Raw genomic sequence first — 22307 nt, 5'->3', positions numbered from 1 at the left:
CAATTGAAGGACATTCACTTAATTTCCAATTCTTTGCCACCACAAACAGGGCTGCTATAAATATTTTTGCACAAGTGATGTTTTTACCCCTTTTCACCATTTCTTCAGGCCTAGTAGTGGTATTGCTGGGTCAAAGGGTATGCACATTTTTGTTGCCCTTTGGGCATAATTCCAAGTTGCTCTCCAGAAAGGTTGGGTGAGTTCACAGCTCCACCAACAAAGTATTAGTGTCCCAGATTTCCCACATCCCTTCCCATACTGATCATTGTCCTTTCTGGATGTATTAGCCAGTCTCACATATTATTCTTATGGAAAAAATGAAAATATGCGGTCTAGATAATAGCACAATTGGGTGAATTGATTCAGAACTAGTTAAATGACTAGACCCACAAAGGTAGTGGTTAATGATTCAATTTAGAAAGGAAATCCTCAGTGGCCAGAGATCTGTACTTAGTCCTATGCTGCTTAGCATTTTTATCAGTGATTTGGATAAAGGCAAAGAAGGACATGCTTATGTAATATGCAAATGGCATAAACCTGGGAAGAAGAGTTGACATGGTGGAAGATACATTAAAGATATGAAAAATTCATATCTGGAAAATTTAATAGGGTGTCTTCTTATACTTAAGTTAAAAGAATCAACTTGCATGGGTAGTGTGGTTAGATGGAAATTTCTATTAAGAAAGATCGGAAGATTTTAGTTGTCAGAAAATGCAGTATAAGAATATTAAGAATATAATGTGATATGGCAGCTAGGCAAGTTAATGCATTCCTACAGTGCATTATGAAGGGTACAGTACCCAGGAGTAGGAAGTACCATTGGATTTTACCCTGATCAAACCCCATCATGTTCATGAAATTCTGGGTACCATGATTAGGAAGGTATCATTGATAAACTGGAATAGTCACAGAGAAAAGCTATCAGAATGGAGAAGAGCCTTGAGTTCATACCAGAGAAAGATCACTTGAGAAGCCTAGAGAAGATGTAGGTGGAATACAACAGCTCTCTTCACATATTTATTTTAATTGCACATGGAAGGATTAGACTTGTTTAGCTTGACCCTGAAAGCAGAATTAGGAACAATGGGTGGGAACTACAAGGAGATAAATTTAGTCTTGGTTTAAGGAAAAGTTTCCTAACAATCAGTCATCCAAGAGTAGAAAGGCTACCCTGGGAGATAAACAGGACTGAAGGTCTTCAAACAAAGGTTGGTTGATTACTTGTCAAACATGCTGTAAAGAAGACTCTTGTTCATGTATGGGCTAGATTAGATTATCTTTGGTCCCTTCCACATCTGAGAGGCCGTGTCCTTAAAGGTAAGAATACATATTTAGCCAGCCTAGATTTAGATTCACTGGACTTGAGTTGAAATCCTGTCTCTCTGACCACCTGTAAGACCCTGGGGCAAGTCATCTTCCCTCTTTGGGTCTCAGTTTCCTGATGTGTAAAATGGAAGTGTTAGACTAGATAACCTCTAAGTTTCCTTCTAACTCTCAATCTAAGATTATAAGATCCTAAATCAAAACATTGTTTTGGTGCTTGCTTTGGCAGCACGTGCTCGCTTTGGCAGCACATATACTAAAATTGGAACGATACAGAGAAGATTAGCATGGCCCCTGCGCAAGGATGACATGTAAAACATTGTTTTAGTGACAGCAAATGCTCTCCTTGTTGAGTTTTCCCTGACTATTCTAACTTCTGTAAAATAAAGGGTTAGAACAGATTATGAGGTCCTCTTCATCTTTGCAGTTCTGCAATTGTGGGAGCATTCTAGGAAGTAAAAAAACAAAAACAACACATTTCTCTATAACTCTTTCTAAAATTCTGTAGCACTGACTATCAACATTATTCATTTGGACAAAATACTATTTGGTACTCCTAACTATCTGCTTACTTCTTATCTTGGACAAATTGAATGGAACTTTAGATGGAGGGATGTTTTACACTAAATTAGTCCTACCCCAACTGACCTTTATATGTCACTTTAAAATTTACAGGGTTTTACATACATCAATTTATTTGATCCTTCCCATACACCTAATGGTTTTTACGTTGCTAAATTGCTATTTTTTTGTGTCTTATTCTCTGTTTTCTGGGATTTTCTTGGCAAAATTACTTAAGTATTTTGCCATTTTCTTCTCCTGCTCATTTTTACAGATGAGGTAACTAAGGCAAACAGAGTAAAGTGAATTGCTCAGGGTCATCCAGCTAGGACATACCTAACACCAGATTTGAGCTCAAGACCTTGAGTCCTATCTCCAGACCCAGCACCCTATCCACTATGCCACCTAGCTAGCCATAATAGGAGACTTAAAAAAGACTGCTAAATTAAACAGAATGAAGGAGCAGAATTTTAGCCTCTTAAGAGAGCAGTAATAGGTAACATATTTAGGCAGTGCTTTAATGCCTGAAAAATGATTTACATGTATCATGTTTTCTGAGAATGAGAAGTTACAGTTGAGTTCAAAAGCTCTAAAGAGAAGCAAGAAATAATGAGTTACCAAATGCTATGATTGGGCCACTTACTGAAGCCAAAGCCAGGGAGGAAGGGGAAAAGATTTGAGGTGGAAATGAAGGGTCATCATAACTCAGCGAGTAGGTAAATCATATTAAGCCTTGAGCAGGGACATACACTGAACAGAGAGATTGTTTCTCTATTTACCATTCTAAAAACTGTCATTCTTGGTTAACAACAACATTGTTATTATACAAATTACAATTATAGAAATATTACCTACAGAAGAAGGGCTAGCATGACTCCATGCAGTACAGAGAGGCAATTTCAGAATCAGAAAAACTTTGGTCCAAGTTCCTTCTCTCATACATAATGGCTATGACCTTGGGCAAGATAACTTCAGGGTTCAAGGCAACTTCCTAAGTCTTTAACCTGCTAAGCAGGTGCCAACCTGCACTGGTAGCAGGAATTTCCTCATTGAAAACTGAAGACATAAAAGATTTGGTCCAAAAATAATAATAGCAACTCATTTGCAAAGAGCATTAAGGTTTGCAAAACCCTTTTCTTCAAAATGATCTGAATCAATACATGCATACATGTTTTATGTGTATGCATATACATACACATACATTGACCCCAAAATATGTACTCTGTGGCAGCAAAGACGAGTACAAAATGGGTGCCTGATAACTGGGGATGACTGAACCATGAAATATGAACATAATGGAAATCTTTTTGTGCAGTGAGGAATGACAAACATGAGGAAGTCAGAGAAATGTGAGAAGATCAGTGTGAACTGATCCAGACTCAAAAGACCAATGTGCATACAAGCAACAATCTAACTGAAAAGATCACTCAAAGAAAATTGAGTTCTGAGTGATGGAAAAACCAAAGAAAATCCTAGAGAAGTCATACATAATGAAACATAACTTCTTCCTCATAAGCAAGGGATGGGAAACTACTAGACAGCACATTGTCAGATGCAATTACTCAGTGGGAAATTTTGGCTTAATCCTTTTTGTGACAAAGGAATGTAGTTCAGGTAGGGGAGAAAGGATCCTGGAATGACTGGAATAAAAAGACAAAAGACACCACAAAAATCTATTTAAAATTTTACTAAATTAAATACATTTATCAAAAGATCAACCCATTGTGAGGTATGTTTGCATCCAAAGCCCAAGACTAGGATCTGGGTTCAGTTTCTCAGAGAAGCAGGAAACATATACAGTGGTCCCACCCTAGGCTTCAACCACAGAAGACACATCTAAAGAAGCCAGGCTCCTCTGAGATAGTTTGAGATAAGGCTGATGTAGCCGTTCCTCTCAAAGAGAAGAGGCAGCATGTTACTTTTCACAGTCCAAAGATCAAGTCACAGCACAGCGGGAGAAAGTCCTTTGGCAAAGAAGGTCACACTCTTGTCCTGTACTTTGTACTGATAAATGAGACTTTGAGTCTGCTCAGCCTTCAGCTGCTGCAATCCCCTCCACAGAATTTTCAACTGCAGAAACAAGAAGAATGAATGAAGCTGCTTAGTTGGACAGTTTGCTCCTCTGTGCCTGATAACTTCTCCCATACAACTAACTTCTCTAAACCAACATGTTAGACGTGTTTTCTTCAGGACCCTCTCATGCCAGCAATGCCACCATAAAGGAAGCAGTGCAATGGGGCAGAAAGAGAGCTGGATTTGAATGCCAGTTCTCTAATACAGTGCCAGGCTTGACCTTCATTTTCCTCATCTGGATTAGATGGTCTCTGAGGTCCCTTCCTTCTATTTGTGCTCCTAGGAGCTGCATAATGACAAAGGTCACACCATAGAACTGCCAGTTTGATCATCCAATCTTGAATAAAAAATGACTTTTGCCCACCCATTTCTAAAAATGAAATCTATATCCTCAAAAGGATGGAGATCATCTATCACTGATGTTCCTCAAAAGAATGATCTGAAATTCAGAAAAATAACTGAAATTAAATACATTCTGAATTATATCAAATATTGCCTCAAGGGGACTACTTTGAAAGTCAATGCTCATATCATCAGTTCAGTGTCTTGGAATAGTGATTCAACCTCTGGAGATTTATATTTGGTATATGTACCATAATTTCAATCATCTGGAATTTGTGGTCCTCCTTCTGCTTGAAGGAATGTGCCTAATATAACCAGACAAACACTGGAAAAGAGATCTTTCTTAAAAGTTATCCAGGTAACACCCATATTACCTGCCCATGAACATCCTTGCAGAATCCAGTGACCAATCCTTCAGCCCGAAGGATCAAACTGCTTTGGTGACCAAGGGCATTCATTAGCAATGTATTCTCCTCATCCTCTGTCTTGTCATGGTCATGAACCAAAGCTACCACATTTCCCTAGATCAAATGACAGCAAAGATTATTAAAGCATCCAAAGGAAAACAGCTCTTTATTAGGGACAAGGCTTGACTGCAGAGGATGGGAAGAGGAACACTCTCCACTGAAGGTGTCAAGAATGGCTGGACCTGACTGGACAGGGCTTTAAAAGCTAAACAGAGAGGTTAATCTTTTACCCTTAATATGAGAGGAAGAGACTGGAGCTGGTAGGGTAGGGAAGTCACATGGTCAGATCTATGCTTAAGGGAAATTCCTCTGGCAGCTATGTGTAGGATGTGGGGTGGTGAGAGACCTGAGGCAGGACCTGGGAGACTAGCTGCTATGTTTACTTTAGCATCAAGTCCTCCACAAGCTCTTCTGCATTCACCCCTTCTTTTCCATTCTGATCCTTGTGAGCTAAAGCCACAACTACTTCTGTTTTAGTTTCCAACTCAGTTTCCCTGCCTCTGATCTCTTCCCTCTCCGATTCATCCTGCTTCCAATCTTACATTAATCTTCCTAAAATACCATTCTATTTCATTTACCTAATCAAATCTCTTCCTATGAACCCCAATATGTTATTGTGACCTCAGAATCTCCCACAGCCAGGACTCGATCTCTTTTCTAGTCTTGTTTTCTATTACTTGCCTCCTCCACAAAACCTCGAATCCAGGTGACCTGCATTTTTGTACTCCTTGTCTACTGAATATACTCTGCTTCTAGGTTTTGCCTGTGTGATTACCTTCATCTAGTCTGCCCTTCCTGTTATTTCTTTCTCTTAAAATTCTATCCATCCTTTAAAACCCAGATCAAATTATACCTCTAACATAAAGCCCTCTCTAATTACCGTAGCCTACAGTGATCCTTCTCTTCAACTCCCAGAGCACTTACTGCCTTTATCAATTAATCATCTATTAGCTAGTGATACCTCTTCTATTCTTAGCTTGAAGAGTTACTAAAATGTTGTTACTAGTTGTTATATTTCACATTTATGTCTTGTCTTTACTGAAAGCTGCTCCTAAAAGGGCTATCAATTTATATTTCTTTATAGCCTCAAAAGGGTTTTGTTTTATATGAAGAGATTACATAAATTTTTATTGATTTCAAATTGTTATTTCTCAAGTTCTCCTAAAAAAAAGGAACAATAAATGAGAAACAGACCTTAAAGTTTCTTTTGCTTTTTCCTGACCTTGATTTAAGTTTAATGAAATTCTAGACTCTTACCACTTAAGTACTTTTTGATGCAAACTCAATCTCAACAGAGGAAGCCTTCTTACAATATCCTTATGGAAAGTTCCCATCTCTACTCAAAAACTTCCAGGGGCAAAGGACTACTGCTGTATCAACCACTGTTGAGCATCACCTGCCATCAGGTTATGTTACACCCTCCAGACCCAACATGGGGAGGTACAAAACCATGAAACTCTAAGAGGCCATACTTAACTCCCTCTTCTTTCTACCACTAGTTGCTTCAACTGGTACTTGGGGGATGTCTAACTCTAGGTTAGTTGCCAATTGGTCAGTCTTTTCTTAGAATTACTTTAATATACCCAGCACCTGTGGTTTCATTAATGTGATTTTTTCCATTCACTGATGCAGATCACAACTGCCTCTACACTTGAGTAGACAATGATTTTCATGAGTGACTATGGCAGGAAAAATGCACCACTTGAAAACCAGCCTTTTGATGATGTGCCTCTTCCCATGGAGCTAGGCTAGTCCTCAGATAAGATTCACAATCCAATCCATCACTGGACACAGTATGGTACATTCTTTGAAAATTTGCATGCCATTAGCTTAGCCTTTGAAGACTCAGGGTCATCTCCATGGTATAATGAGGGGTCCAGAGAGTCCTTCATTGGAAATTTATAGTTAAATCTATAATTTAGTTTAGTGACAACCTTTGAAACAACAGCAACAAAAAGCAGTATGTCTCCTGATCTTGTGCCGTCTCCTTTCCTTTTCTAAATTGATGGTAACAGAAGAAAATAAAGGGGATCACAGAGTACTGAAAATTACAGCTTTTAGACCACCCAACAACCATTTATTTTGCTATTGTTACCTGAAATGTAAGATCTCTTTCCAATGTCCTATGAGAAGACATTCCATTCCAAGAGGAATGGGATCATATTAATCTTGACATTCTTACAAAAATGAAACCAGAAGATCAAAGGAAGCTAAAGTCAAATAGAAAAATGGGTATTCACAGGTTCTTCTTTGAAGAAACAAGAAATTGGCAGAGTGGACCTTATGGATCCAAAAATTTCATGGGATATTTGGCAATCTCATGTTGTAAGACTCACGATTAGTAACTGCAAAAGGACTGTGCTGAAAATAACCAGAGTTTATTTATTGCACTGACATCTGCTACAGAGGATAAGGAGATAAAAAAAGACAGTTTTTGGAAAAAGAAATCAAGACAGTCATATAAAAAAATGTTCTAAATAACAGAGAAATTCTGAAGTACCATCTCACACCTATCAAATTGGTTATAATGATAAAGGGAGAAAATGACAATTTTGTAGAAAAACGAGTACTAATGCACTATTGAATTGGTTATCAACACACTGGATCAAATCGTTTTGGACAGCAATTTGAAATTATGTCCAAAGAGTTATAAAACTGTTTATATCCTTCGTCCCAGCAATATCACTATTAGGTCTATCAACAATATTACTATTAGAGCCTATGTGTTCTAAAATGTTTATAGCAGCTTTCTTTGCAGTGGCAAAGAACTGGAAAGTGAGGGATGCCTATCAACTGGGGAATGACTGAATAAGTTGTGCTATATGATTGTGATGGAATACTATTGTGTCATGAGAAGTGACAAATAGGTTGGTTTTAGAAAGACTCATGGAAAGACTTGCATGAAATAATGCAGAGAAATGAGCAGAAGCAAGAAAATATTGTATGCAAAAACAGTAATACTATTTGAGTAACTGTGAATGACTAAGCCATTCTGAGTAATATGATCATTCACATCAACTATGAAGAACTTATGAAGGAGAATGCTGTCCACCTCCAGAGAAACACCTGACAGATGTAAGTCAGTTCTATATATATATATCTGTATATCTGTATCAGGCGATGGTCTTCTCTAATGTGCAATTAGGGAGGCAAACAATCTGAAACACAAAATAGGACAAAAAAATATATTTTTGTTAAGTGAGCAATAAGTCTGTGCAAAGGCATGGAGAAAGGAGATGGGATGCCAAATTTGGGGAACAAAAAATAAACCAGTTTGGCTAGAACATAAAATATTTGAGCAGAACACTGTGAAATAAGACAGGAAAGCTCCAGAGGCCAAATAATGAACTATGCCTCCCCTATCATGGCAGAGGAAGGAGACTACTGCAGACACTCTTCTGTTTTTCTCTGCATAAGGGTGGCCTTAATTGGGGGAGTAGGGGATGGAGGGGAAGAGCTGAAAGAATTGGGCTGAAATGTAAAGACATTTGAAATTATCAATAAGATATTTCTTACAAGAAAAGATCTAAGGCAGTTTTTTTCTTTCTAGATTTTTTTTAGGTTTTTTTTTTTTGCAAGGCAAATGGGGTTAAGTGGCTTGCCCAAGGCCACACAGCTAGGTAATTATTAAGTGTCTGAGACCAGATTTGAACCCAGGTACTCCTGACTCCAGGGCCGGTGCTCTATCCACTCTATCACCTAGCCGCCCCCTAAGGCAGTTTTGAAAAGCAACCTGATGCCAGACTGTAAAGTGCTTTAAGTGTCAGGCTTAGGAATTTTTTTTAATATTATTCTTGAAACACTGGGGAGCCACTGAAAGTTAGAGCAGAAGAGGGGCTGTTCCAGAAGCTGCCTGGGGAGCTCAGTTCTGAGTTGGGATGGTCTAAGTGGTCAGCTCCCTGTAAGGATACTGCAAGATTTCAAGGAAGAGGTGATAAGGACCTGAACTTTGAGTGTAGCTCTGGAAGTAATGAAAAGAGAACACAAGTCACTTAAAAAGAGATATTCTAGAGGCAAAATGGATAAAATCTGGTAAATGATTGGCTCTAAGGAATGAGTAGGAGGGAAGAGTAAAAGGTGTCTCTGAGGTTGTGAACCTGGGTAACTATATGATGAAACATTTGAACAGAAATTATGCAATTTAGAGGAGGGGCAAGTGTAGGAGCAAAGATGAGTTCCTGAAGGCTCTGGTCCCAACTGGTCCCAAAGGTTGAAGAACCTTTGCCCTAGAGAGCTTCCTCCCTTTTAGGTCTTAAAGATCACTATGAATAAGGTAATTCAGAAAATAAAAGTATGAAGTGAGAATAGTACCTTCATCTGGCTGCAGATAGTGACTCTACAGTACTGGATGAAGTCCAGAATAGCCACTGTTTGAACACCCAAACTGAGCAGGACACTCAGGTCATCCACCAAAAGTACTGGGAACTTCCACAAAGCAGCATCACCATCACCATCATCTGAGGGGGTCAGAGCTTTTTGCACCAATTCATACATGGACTTCAGGTCAGAACCAGACTCCCTGGAAACAAGGAACCAAAATAAACCCCAAAAATGAAACCCTGGAAATTAGTTCATTCATTCATTCAACCAGTGACCTGGGGTGGGGCACTGACTCTTTGCTAGACATAACGGGGGGATTTAGAGCCTCTTCCTTCAGTAGTCAGCAGTTAGATCTGCTAGAGAACATGTTTGAAGAACTATAACACAAGAATTAACAACAGATGGTGACAAAGAGATGCCCCAAGGCAAGGAATGTAGAAGATACAAGTACTATGAGTTTCTAAAAGATCTGGTTCCCTGAGAGTTGAAGGGGTTGGGTGAGGCTTTCAGAGGTGGGGGAACTGGAATGGGCTTTAAATGACAAGTTATTTTCCTCAAGCCCAATTTAAACACAACCAAAGTATCATCTAAAAGTAGACTACAGGTGGAGATGTGTATTATCATTTTATAAGAATGCAAGCAGATGAGAGCTCAGCAACTTTTTTTTCAAATTTTACTTATTTAAGGCAATGCGATTAAGTGACTTGCTCAAAGTTACACAGCTAAGCAATTATTAAGTGTCTGAGGCCAAATTTGAACTCATGTCCTCCTGACTCCAAGGCCAGTGTGCCACCTGGATGCCCAGCCAGAACTCAGTAACATCTAACCCTAGTTCACTGGGTGACTTGACTAAGGCAAGAATCAATGATTACAGAATTCAGAGCTGAAGAGACCAGGGACTATTTCATTTAACCTCCTTGTTTTATAAATAAGGCAACAGAGACCTGGAAAGGGGGAGAGACTTGCCCAAGGCTATCTTCCAGAGGGGTAGTCAAGATTTAAACCCAAGTCCTACTCCAAAGCCACTGTCCTTTTCTACCTAGGATATTTCCCCAAAATTACAAATGAGGAAACTGGAGCCCAGAAAGGTGAAGACCTTGTCCCTTAATCCTACAGCTACTGAAATACAGAGCTAAAGCCACCTGACCCAAAGTCCTAGAGTGCTTCAGTGATACCACAATGACAGTGGTCATTAAGAAATGAACCTCTGGGGAAGCTAGGTGGCACAGTGGATAGAGCACCAGACCTGGAGTCAGGAGGACCTGAGTTCAAATCCGGCCTCAGACACTTAATAATAACCTAGCTCTGTGACCTTGGGCAAGTCACTTAACCCCATTGCCTTGCAAAAAACAAAAATTAAATTAAATTAAATTTTAAAAAAAATGAACCTCTTCTCCTGCTCTTCATTTAGAAAATAAGGAATGGAGGTGGCTAGGTGGTGCAGTGGATAAAGCACCAGCCCTGGAGTCAGGAGTACCTGGGTTCAAATCCAGTCTCAGACACTTAATAATTACCTAGCTGTGTGGCTTTGGGCAAGCCACTTAACCCCATTTGCCTTGCAAAAAGAAAAAAAAAAAAGAAAGAAAAGAAAGAATGCCATTTATGAAAGGCACAAAAGAAAAATCAAACTGTTAGGAGACTGTGAAATTAAAAACACCAGAGAATTAGCTAATGGAAACTTATTCATTCATTCAATAAAGATATACTGGCTTTCAAAGAAAAAGCAAAGTTAACAGTAGGTCCTCTAATGCCCTCTTCATTAAGACACAAACATTTTGCCAAAATCCCTTGGGAAAAAAAAAAATTAAATAACCCACAGACAAAAGAAATAAATTGCCCAGTTCTCTTACTACTGTGACATTTAAGATAATAATCTTCTGTCCAGGAGGGTTCAACAGTTAGTGGATGTAAGTGGATCCACTGGGTGTTGGGGTTCAAAGGGCAAAGTTGTAATCAGGATATTCTAAATTTCAGAACATCCTGAAACTTCACATATCCTGGGGCAATCCTATGAAAAGTCTGGGAGGAGTAGAAGAGCCTTTCCTCTTCCATCAATTTAGATTAATTTTTATGTGCCAATTTATAACATGTTGCTTCTCTCCTTCAAAATGTAATCCCTTGAGGACAAATGTTACGCATCTTTCATTTTTTAATACTGTATTTGTATTCTGAATTTAAACATCAAATAAAAGGAGCATTTCCATATTGAGTCAACAAGCATTATCTGCATATCTCTATTATGTTCACCTTGTTCTTCTATTTGATGAGATAAGTTCAGTAGGTAAGTTTCAAAGCTGACCAGCTTGTTTATGCTTCTTTCTGGTCTTTCTTCTGTTCCCTCATCTGTCTTTCTCTTTTCTCTTTAGCAGTGCAGTGCCTGGCCCAGGGTAAGCACTTAATAAAAATTTGTTGATTGATTTATTGCTGATTTAAGCACCATATGATTCAGTCAAACTGAACAATTAGGGTGTGGAAATTTCTCTAAAGGATTGCAGAATAGATCAAATCACAAACTGGGTACCCTCATCACCCCATCCCAATTCCTACCAGAACAGGTTTTTCCAGGTGAAAACAGGTTTCAATGAACAATATAGTGTCACTATCTCTTATATGGGGAAGGAAGAAGAACAGTAGTGACAGCAGAGCCGATGCAAGGCAGTCCCACACCCCAGGGCAAAGAAAAACTTAGCAATTATCCACCCCCCGGATGCTAAGAATCTGCAAGTTAGGGTTAGGTTGAAGATCATTAACCTGATAAACTTGAGGGTGTTTGGCTTTTCCTCTGACCCAAAGAGGACTTCAATAGTGGACTTCAGGCCTTCAAGGAATACCAGCTGTCCCCGATCTCGGGCAGCAATCAGATTGACTCCCTATTATGATAAAAAAAAAAAGGATAGGATGAGACAGGTTGTGATCCCTGCACCTCAAGAAGTCTCTTCAAAGCCAGAACACTCTCTCCATAGTTCTCATCCTGTAACATTGAGGATAATGGAATGACTTCCCATGGCCATAGCATCACCACAGTGGGGATACATGGGGACCACCCACACAAAGGGCTTGAAGCTGATGGCTTCTTCTCTCAGATGGGCCTACATGTCTATCTTAGGTATTATTTTCTTGCTGATTTGAGTTATGTGAGGAGAGAAAGAGAAGCTGATTTGGAAATGGGTATAGAAAGAGAATGTTGTACAACAGGAAGTTGTACAACACTCACTATGCCAATAAGGAAATGATCCTGTCAGTCTATGACGCAATTTTACTTTGCATTTTATCCTTAATTTTGCCCAGAGATCGATCTGATTTTGTCATCTCTCATGCTCCCTTTTCATAGCCCCTAAGCATACTGGTTGGCCCCCTCTGATCATGAAATCAATTTTCACAGACTGAGGATAGAAAGTTCCTTCCCATTGGCAAAAGAAGAAATAAAACCCAGAGGGAAGGCAGCTGGGCCAAGGGCCGAGGCTGAAGAAGCAGTGCCTCTCTTGGGGGCTGTGGTAGGGGCTCTTCTCTCCCACAGCCACTCCATTACAAGACCCAGATCATGTATCAGATCCTCCAAGAGTTCCTTTCTATCCACATGTGTATGCACAGATACACAAATATATACTTGGGTAGTCACACTGTACTGGGCCCCTGGGGTTCCCATCTACCCAAATCTGGCGGGGGGGGGGAGGGAGAGAGAGAGAGAGAGAGAGAGAGAGAGAGAGAGAGAGAGAGAGAGAGAGAGAGAGAATGTTTTCTATATTTCCTTATCTTTATAAAATATTGTATCTTCCTAGTTGAATATAAGCTCGTGGAGGGAGAAACTGTCTTACCCTTGAAGTTACTTCGCCAACCCTTGCCACCTTGCCTGCCACAAAAGCTGGCTAGATTAAATCATCTGGTTTCCATGCCCAAGGCCAAGTGCTTAACTTTTCAACAGTGAGACAAGTCCTAGCTCCACACTATTCAGCATTCAAACAAGCAACATCTGTCACAAAGGTCTTTCTACATCTCCTGATTTACTTCCTCTCCCCCTTTCTCTTTCTCACTATATCCTTACAACTTTTTTAAAATTAGTAGTACTGGTTCAAATGAATTCTACATTATTACTAAGGGTTCTATATCACAATTAAATAAAATTATGCAAAAACCCTATTTCTTTAAAATTTCTCTAAGGAAAAAAGCTGACAGGTGATCTTTCAATGGCTCCCACTGCCTTCCTTTTTTTTTTTTAAGGTTTTTGCAAGGCAATGGGATTAAGTGACTTGCCCAAGGCCACACAGCTAAGCAATTATTAAGTGTCTGAGGTCACATTTGGACTTAGGTACCCCTCACTCCAGGGCCAGTGCTCTATCTACTACACCACCTAGCTGCCCCCACCTTCCAAATAAAGCCCTAATTCTCTAGTCTAGTACTTAGGCTATCCAATATTCTGGGGTCTCCTTAGCCTTTTCTTCCAATGCCCCTTTACCTGAACAAATCAAACACATACATCCCACTTCTGGATTTGCCCAAAAACAGAACATCTTGCTCTTTCTTCAATGTGTCTCAAACAAAATTTTTCAGAGCTTGGCTTGAATCTCATCTCCTCTTGAACTCCAGTTGCCTCAAATCCCAGTGTTCTTTCTCCACTCAACCCTATGATACTTCCAGTCTACTGCATTAGTACAAGCCACCATGTCTATGTCCATTCTTTTCCACAAATTAGGAACATGGACAAAACCCATATGAGATAAGAATATGAACTGTGCTATCAGAGGAAATAGCCACTGACACTGCATTGAGAAACATGTGAGGATGCTTCCTGATATTAGAGTTTGCTTAATGTCTACATCCTCAAACCAGATGATGATGTCTTTCTCCTTTCTATCCCTTTCCTCCTCACCCTCTTCCCTCCCCTCCTCTTTTTCTCTTTGTTTTCCTCATTCTCCTTCCCCTCATATAAGTGTTCAAACACATATACCCCTAAAATACTTACCAGCTTTTGACCTACAATATTATAATGACTGAAGGACTGCAGAAGAGCCACAAAGCACACCTTACAGTTGGCTGGAAAATAAGATAAGTTCATCATTAATGAGATTCTGGCTCACATACAACATTATACATTTTGTTTATGACATCGGGAATCAATAAAAATGACACAGTAACCAAGAGAATTAACTACTTGCCCATATCCTTTGAGTCAGAAAGTCCCTGCCAGGTCAGGGAGATGTCAAAACAAGACTCTGGGTTAAATATCTACTCAAACCAAGGCTCAGGAAGCCTCTGATCCCCTAGCTGGTGACCACCTTTCCTCTGAGCACAGACAGACATCACTTTAGCACTGTGCTTATGGTCAAGGAAACATGGATTTTATTCTGATCTGTACCAAAAATTCCATCCATCACTAATTCAAGTTCATCTCTCTGACCTGATATACTACTTTCATTTGCTGAATAAATAATATACATACATACATATATAAATATACAATTTCTCCCTGACTTCCTTCACAGGGGAGCTAAGAAGACTAGGATCTCTACAATATTTACAGCTTCTTTATGGGGGAAAAAAAAGAATTCAAATATTCTCACTACCATTTCTTTTTTTTTTAGGTTTTTGCAAGGCAAATGGGGTTAAGTGGCTTGCTCAAGGCCACACAGCTAGATAATTATTAAGTATCTGAGACTGGATTTGAACCCAGGTACTCCTGACTCCAGGGCCAGTGCTCTATCCACTCTATCACCTAGCCTTCCCCTCTCATTATCATTTCTAATTGCAGGAGGTTGTTTGGGAAATTAAAGCCTCCCAGCAACTAGACCTAATTTAACCAATCCTTTTCTTCTGGGGAAAAGTTTCATACACATTGTTCTCCCATAAATTCCATGAGACAATTCTGAACTTAGTGTTAGGAAGATCAGGATTCAAATCCCATCTCAAGTAGTTACTGTGTTACCTTGGGCAGGTCACTTAACCTCCAAGGACCTCGGTTTCCTTCATTTCTGTTAAATGAAAGGGTTGGCCTTGATAACCTATTTGGTCACTTCCAGCTAGAAAATCTGATTCACAGCTGGAAGTGATCCGAAGTCATCTAGTTCAGTGTTTTATAGATGAAGAAACTGGGGTTCTAAGAAATGAAAGGCTTTGTCCAGCTCCTGCAGTCAGGACCTGGCCCTCTCCAAACTACTTCTCTAGCTCTCTGCTGAGTGGGATGACTCTCCTCTCCCTTGTGGACTGAAGGCAGCTCAAACCCAGGGTCAGTGCCTAGGCAGAACCCCCTATTTCAGGACCAGGCTCCCCTTAGGACGTGATGGTGGCTGCCGCTTCCTAGAGGACCTTGTCCTCCACTCCTGAGTCTGGTTCCCTCTGGATAAAGTCAGAATAATAATAATAAAGGCTGTACTGGATCCCAGGGTCTGTGAGCCCCTCGTCAGATCATGGCTAGAGATACCTTCCCACACATTCTAGAACCATGTGCTGTTATTACAGAAGGCCAAATCCCAAGCATGGCCTCATAGGAATGTGAGGGCAAAGGACAATACATCTGAAATGTATTCTCTCTCTGTAAGAAAAATGTTAGTTAAACTCTTTGTCCTTTAAGACCTCCTTAGATCAACACATATTTCTAGGACAAGAACCAATAGTGGCACTATTTGAAACTTTATTTCCCAAGAAAGGTAAAGATACCAAGATCTTGGCTCTCTCAGTATCTCCTGTGAAGAAAGTCCAAGGAGAAGTTTTGTTGTTTTTCTTCCTGTTTCTTATTCAACAAAGGAAGACCTACTCTTTCAAGGTTCAGGTCCCTGAACTGAGGCTTGGTCTGACCTTGGTTGACTTCCTCTTGCCTCACCTCTGCTTGCCCATTTGGATGCCCAGTCTGTGATCTGTGAATCCTGTCAGTGGGATATCCCCTTGCTCACTGCCTGGCTCTAGAGTCCTGGTAGCCAAAAATCCAGAAGTCAGGAAAGGAAAAAGCACTGCCACCCCCGTCCTCTAGATGAGTACTGGAAGTACAAGACCACACAGGCAATCAGTGCCAGAGGAGACCCCAAGGCAGCATTTCTGATTCTTAAGTCCCAGGTCCTCTCTTCAGGTGCTCTTCCCTACCATGGAGGAATTTATAGTAGAAAAAAAAATTGACCAAATTTCTGGCTGCCTAGAGAAACAGCCTCTAGCTTCTCAAACAAACAAAAACCTCACTTCGGCTATCCATGTATCTGGACACGTTTCCAAAGAAGAACAATTAAGAAACAAGGGTCTCTTTATGTCTCCAGGTCTCTGTTCCCAGACTATGTGCTAACCATACCTTTGAGGTAAAAGGAGAGAAAGTGGTGTACAAGGAAGCTTCCATCTGTTTTGGCATCGCAGAGCAGAGTGAATGTCCCCTTTAAAATACAAAAAGATGAACAAGTCTAGAGGGGGAAAGGCAATGGATGGGGAAGTTTATAGGATCAAGTAATAATTTCATCTCCTCTAAATTTCTACTCTTAATGGTTATTTTAAAATATGTACATCATCTTCTAAATTATAAAAAAGGACAGAAAATAGAACTATAATATCAAATAAATATCAAATAAAACAATAAATATCAAAATGAACAACTATGATCAGCTTTCCCCCAATCCCATCAACTGAATCACTCTCTACCCCTCTTTTCCCTGCATCTGTGTATAGTATTTCCTGATTTTGCCATTCCTCCCCCCTCTGCCCCTTCTTCAATTGTTAAATCCCTTCCCTTTCTTGAAAATGAACTCAAAGATATCAGAAATCAAGTCATCAAACTTCTGTTAAATGGCAATTGTGTCAGGCAATGGGCACATCACCCATACAAAATTCACACATATAGGAGGACACACACACTTATGAGGCAGCTGGGTAGCTCAATGGCTAGAGGGCCAGGCCTAGTGTCAGGAAAACTTGAGTTCAAATCCTGGTGAGTCACTTTACCTCTATCTGTCTCAGTTTCCTCTGTGTAAGACAGAGACAAAGATAGCACTTACTCCCAGGGGTGTTGTGAAGATCCAATGAAATACTACTTAAAAATGCTCATAGAAATGTTGGCTATTATCATTTTATATATGTATGTAAATATATATACATATATGTGTATATATATGTATATGTAGAATATAGAGAATAAATACAAGGGAAGGAGGGAAGGACTAGCAGGTAGATTAGGAAAGGTAGCATTTGAGCTGGGTCTTGTAGAACAAAATGAGTTTCAGAAAAAGAAGTGATAAAAAAAAAAGAAAAAGAAGTGAGGAGAGGGAGCCCTCCAGTCATCACCAAGGGAGAGTGCTATTTCTGAAGGAGATGGAAAGCCCATCTGGCTCCTAGGAGGGCAGGGAAGCGGAAGAACAAGCCAGGCTCCCTTTCCTCCTTCAAGACTCTGTTCAAAAGCCACGTTCTGCATGATACTGGAAAGGGAAGGCAGGGGATGGGCTGGGAACATGGGGAGCTGCGCTGGTGAATCATCATGATAGGCTGGGACTTGTCAAGTCAGGGAGATGACAAAGATTATGGGGGGCTTTTTGCCAAAAGTCAAATTAGGGCAAAACAGGTCTCTCTCTGGGTTAAATGTCTGTTTAAAAACAAGGCTTAGGAAGCCTTCTCTGATCCTAGTTGGTGACTACCTTTCCTCTGAGCTTAGACAGGTATCACTTTAGCACTGTACTTTATGCCCCTCGAAGGCACCTGTAAGGTATAATTTTCCTATTATAGTTCTATGCACATATGTCATTTACTTCTACCAGACTATAAGTTCTATAAGGGAAGGGACAGCACCATTGCTGAACTTTTTATCTCCACATGCCTAATATAGCAAATAGTTTACAGAAGATGCTTAATATTTCTTGACCAACAGTCATGAGAAACCTGAAAAAGTGGATTGATAACATGTTTTAATAGGGTTTTTTAAATTTTAAAAATCTGTTTATTTCTGTAACTGCAATGCTAAACTGTATCAAGTCATTCTTCAAATAGCTACTACAAAGTTAACTTACTTGCATCATAAATACAAATTGTTTCAGTGGCATTTCAAATCATTTACATTTATACATTTCTTTTATTGCTTTTTTTTAACAAAAAGGATTTGTTATGCTTTTTTGCAGATCTGATCTAAATTTCTATATCAAACATCTTAATTCTATATTTGCAAAATGTATTGGCCAGAAGTCTCTGTGGGAGGTAAGGAGAAAAGGTAGGGAAGTGAGGTAGAGTAGGAGAGCTATCAGATATTGAACTGAAAAGCAAAATTCCAGAACATATACAACTAGTCAAATACCTCTTTATTTAAGACTGATTACTGCCTTCAAAAGGGCAGCATATTAAAAAAAAATTTTAGCTTCCCCCCAAATGAAATTCTTTATTTTTTCACAATGGCCACATTCTTTTTTTTTTTTGCAAGGCAAATGGAGTTAAGTGGCTTGCCCAAGGCCACACAGCTAGGTAATTATTAAGTGTCTGAGACCCGATTTGAACCCAGGTACTCCTGACTCCAAGGCCGGTGCTTTATCTACTATGCCACCTAGCCGCCCCAATGGCCACATTCTTATAGCAATTGTATCTATAAAACAATAGTATAACAATCTTCATAATCCATTCATGATGTGTGCTTAAAAAAGACATTTCTATATCTTAAAGATGTTCTTTATCTTAAAGCAATCTAAATACTGTACTTTTAAAGAGACAATAGCTTAGAAAAGATTGATTAGGGTGGACTTATTTACAAAGTTAACTCTTTAGGTTAGCAATAAATAATCTTGATTTTGGAAGAGCTGATACTCATGCATAACTGACAAGACGGACATATATTCTCAAATTATTTACACAGTAATAACTCCTTCATAGCACTCTCATCAATAGCATAAAGATAATTTTCTCTTACTATTCTTCATATTACTCAGTCTTGCTTTTGGGGAATACATCCTTCCATTTCTACAACTTCTGGTTCCATCTTGAATAGATTTAAGGAATTCAATAAATGGTGCCACATCAAATAAATTTCCTAAATTTGAATCTAATTTTATTTCAAATACTTGAGATATGATATAAAATGTCAGCAGAACTACTGCTACAGCAACCACCAACTTTACAGCACCTGCCATCCTCATGTTTCTGTTTTTAGTCTATGGCACAATTTCATCAAAGAAGCATCCGGTGCCAGTCCGCCTGGCGGCCACTGCTCACATACAATTCAAGCCCGAGGCCGCTGGGAGCCACCTGGCTCAGCCTTCTGCTTCCCTTCCACTCTGGCTTGTGCACTTTTTAATAGGTTTTGAATGCAAAGTAAGTTTTTATTTTATTTGGCATACAATATGGAGCTGAAGGAAGTTAGGTGGTGCAGGTTGAAGCTGCTGGGCTTGAAGTCTGGAATCTTATCCTACTGGCTAGGAAACCCTGAGCAAGTCACTTAACCTGCTTTGCCTCAGTTTTCTTGTCTTTAAAATGAGATGGAGAAGGAAATAGCAAACCACCCCAGCATCTTTTGTCAAGAAAACCCCAAATGGGATCACAAAGAATCAGACAAAACTGAAATAAATGAATAACAACAGAACCATTAAAATCTTTGGAACAGGACAGTCCCATAGATGGATCTGTTTATGCATTAGGAAAATCTTTTTGATAGGCATGAGAAGGGGGAAAAAAATTGAAGGGTAAAGAGACAGACAGAGAGAGAGAGAGAGAGAGAGAGAGAGAGACCAGAAATCTATTAAAATTGTCCAGGTCGGATGGCTAGGTGGTACAATGGATAGAGCACTGGCCCTGGAGTCAGGAGTACCTGAGTTCAAATCCGACCTCAGACATTTAATAATTACTTAGCGGTGTGGCCCTGGGCAAGTCACTTAAACCCATTTGCCTTGCAAAAACCTAAAAAATAAAAAAATAAAAAGTAAAATTGTCCAGGTAAATGTCCATGATGAATTAGAATTACTCTGCTTTGACTGCCTTTGATTTATATATTATTTTACATGTCATTTCATAACAGGTTGGTGCAATTATTTTTTTCCATTTGAGTTTTGAGGAAACTGAAGTTGAGAGAGTTTGAGTGACTTGTCCTGAAGAGATAGATTTAGGCGTCCTTCCAGATCATCATTTAAAGGTTCAAGATTAAGACAGGCTATCATGCAAAATCAAGTATTCTTTTCACTGCATCAGAAATATCAAACAAGGTTTAATTATTACTGCCTTCCCCTTCTAAGAGATGTCCTATAATTGGAATAATAATAATTATTAATAATAATAATAGCTAGCACTAACATAGTGTCTAGATTTTATATCTCATTGTATAATATGTAACATTTTATATACATATGTAAAACATGTAATAACATGATATCTAGTATGAATGAATAATAATTTGCATGTATACAGAGCTTTACAAAGGACAGCAAGATCATGGGACAGGTAGTCCAAGAATTATTCAAATCATTTTTTAGTCCACATTAAGTTCCTGTTTACTTTGTGCAAGTCACTGCATTGGAAGGAAGCTGGAAGGAGTTTTGGGGTAGAAAGACAAAAATAAAATACAGCTGCCCTCAGGGGGCTTACATTCTGTAAACAATTGAGCAATCCCTATTACAGACAAAAAATTCTGGAACTTTTCTTGCTAAGATCATAGTTGAAACCACTGCTCCAGAGTCTTCAAAAAGCCAAAAGCCCCACCTGAAGAGTTTACAAAATACTAAGCAGCATAACGCTTGCTCCACAAGGACCTTTCAAATACATCCTGTTTTACATAGAAAAATGTCTCCTCCCAAGAAGCACACAGGGAAAAGGAGCCAAGGTCTTGCTACAAACTACAAGTCCCGGCGTGCCACGCCAGTCAAGCCCTCTCCCTTCCGGCGCTCGGCGCAAAGCCCCCTGGGAGGTGTAGTGCGGGCGGATCGGAGCAGCAGCGGGGCGTGCCGGGATTTCCCCCCCGTTTCGCGCCACGTCTTTCTTACCTGCTCTGGCTTTTCGGGGCTGACATTCAGCAGGTTATTAAGCTCAGGGAACATCCCGAGCCTTGGCAGTGGAAGTGGCAAGCCCTAAGCGTGGAGGATGGAAGAGCTGCGGCGGCTTCAAGCGACGCTCAGAGGCCAGGCCCGAGCACACGCCTTCATGCTCCGCGCCGCTCCGTGGAAGGAATACGCATGCGCACGTCCCCGGCTTCCCCGGAAGCGCATGCGCTGCTGACCCTGTGTAGTAAGTGTAAAAATGACATTTGTGTCGTCCTGATACCAAAACCAGGAAAGGATAAAGCAAAAAAAAAAAAAAAAAGAGCTACATGAATCGGTGTCGTTAATGAATATTGGTCCCAAATCTAAATTCTTGCAAAATAATAGCGACCCCGGTAGCTCTTTAAAATTTTTAGATAATTTCCTTTGAGTCCTTCCCCCTGTCCCCCTACATCGCCCGACGGGGGATTTGCTTTTATTATTCTCATTTTACAGATGAGAAAACAGGTTTAGAGGTCACTAAAGGCATCGCTAGGGCCAGAGGCCCAGCTCGTTCAGGGAGACCTCTGGCGCCACCTCGTGGCCTCCAGAAAACTAGCGATTTGTTCAAGGTCCAGTTGGGTTGAAACCAGACGTAAAGGATGGATGGTGCAATATTAGGGAAATTATAAATGTATTTATTTTATTTTATTATTACTATTATTTTATTATATTTTATATTAACTATATTAATACATTTATTTATTAGAATAAAACATTACAATAAAAACACATTTCGATTACTCCATCTGCCTCTCCTATTCACTTACTATTGAAAGGAGCTAGAGAAACCATGAAACCATGAGGATGGGTCCAATACCAATGTGTATTCCAAAACCTTTCTAGGGCATCAGGGCATTTTTTTTACTCTCACCACAATGACTGTTGGTCACATTTTCTAAAGCCATCCTCTAACCTGAGTACCTACACTACAAAAACCTGAAGCCATTCACTAAGGGATTACCCTTCTCTCTGCTTCCTCATATTAAGATGTCTATCTTTTACCTCTGTCTCATATGAAGAGATCGTTCTTCTCCTTGCAGAGGCAAAATCCCCCAAATGCATCTTTGATTCCATATTGTCTGTCTTCTTCAACATTATTCCCACTCTTATCCCTATTCTCATTCTACCCTTCAAATTGTCCTTATATATTGGTCCTTTTCCTTATCATGATTCTGCTCAAATTAGGAATTTTTTTCATTTGATATAAACATTTTACAAACCACCTTGAACAACTTTTTAACTCTGAACTATATAACAATAAACCACAAATCCAGGG

General features: G+C 39.6%; 1 protein-coding gene and 1 pseudogene across 2 annotated transcripts; one reads left to right on the top strand and one right to left on the bottom strand.

Moving 5' to 3' along the window:
• Positions 1-1555: 1555 nt before the first annotated feature.
• LOC141496756 (U6 spliceosomal RNA) lies at positions 1556-1649 on the top strand (annotated as a pseudogene).
• Positions 1650-3560: 1911 nt separating this feature from the next.
• On the bottom strand, positions 3561-21162 carry ELP6 (elongator acetyltransferase complex subunit 6). 2 transcript variants are annotated; one of them, XM_074197717.1, is made up of 7 exons: positions 20996-21162; positions 16357-16435; positions 14047-14117; positions 11838-11956; positions 9078-9285; positions 4674-4820; positions 3561-3954 (listed from the first exon to the last, which is right to left on the bottom strand). In XM_074197717.1, exons 1-7 carry the CDS (start codon positions 21047-21049, stop codon positions 3826-3828), a joined length of 807 nt encoding a protein of 268 aa, XP_074053818.1. In that variant the 5' UTR covers positions 21050-21162; the 3' UTR covers positions 3561-3825. The 2 variants fall into 2 exon arrangements, with proteins under 2 accessions (XP_074053818.1, XP_074053819.1); XM_074197718.1 differs by lacking the exons at positions 3561-3954; positions 4674-4820 and adding an exon at positions 4827-7924.
• Between the last annotated feature and the right edge of the window lie 1145 nt (positions 21163-22307).

This window comes from Macrotis lagotis, chromosome 8 (genome assembly GCF_037893015.1).
Source record: "Macrotis lagotis isolate mMagLag1 chromosome 8, bilby.v1.9.chrom.fasta, whole genome shotgun sequence".
NCBI lineage: Eukaryota > Metazoa > Chordata > Mammalia > Peramelemorphia > Peramelidae > Macrotis > Macrotis lagotis.
Note: the sequence above shows the minus strand (reverse complement) of the source record. Positions and strands in the feature narration are given on the sequence as shown.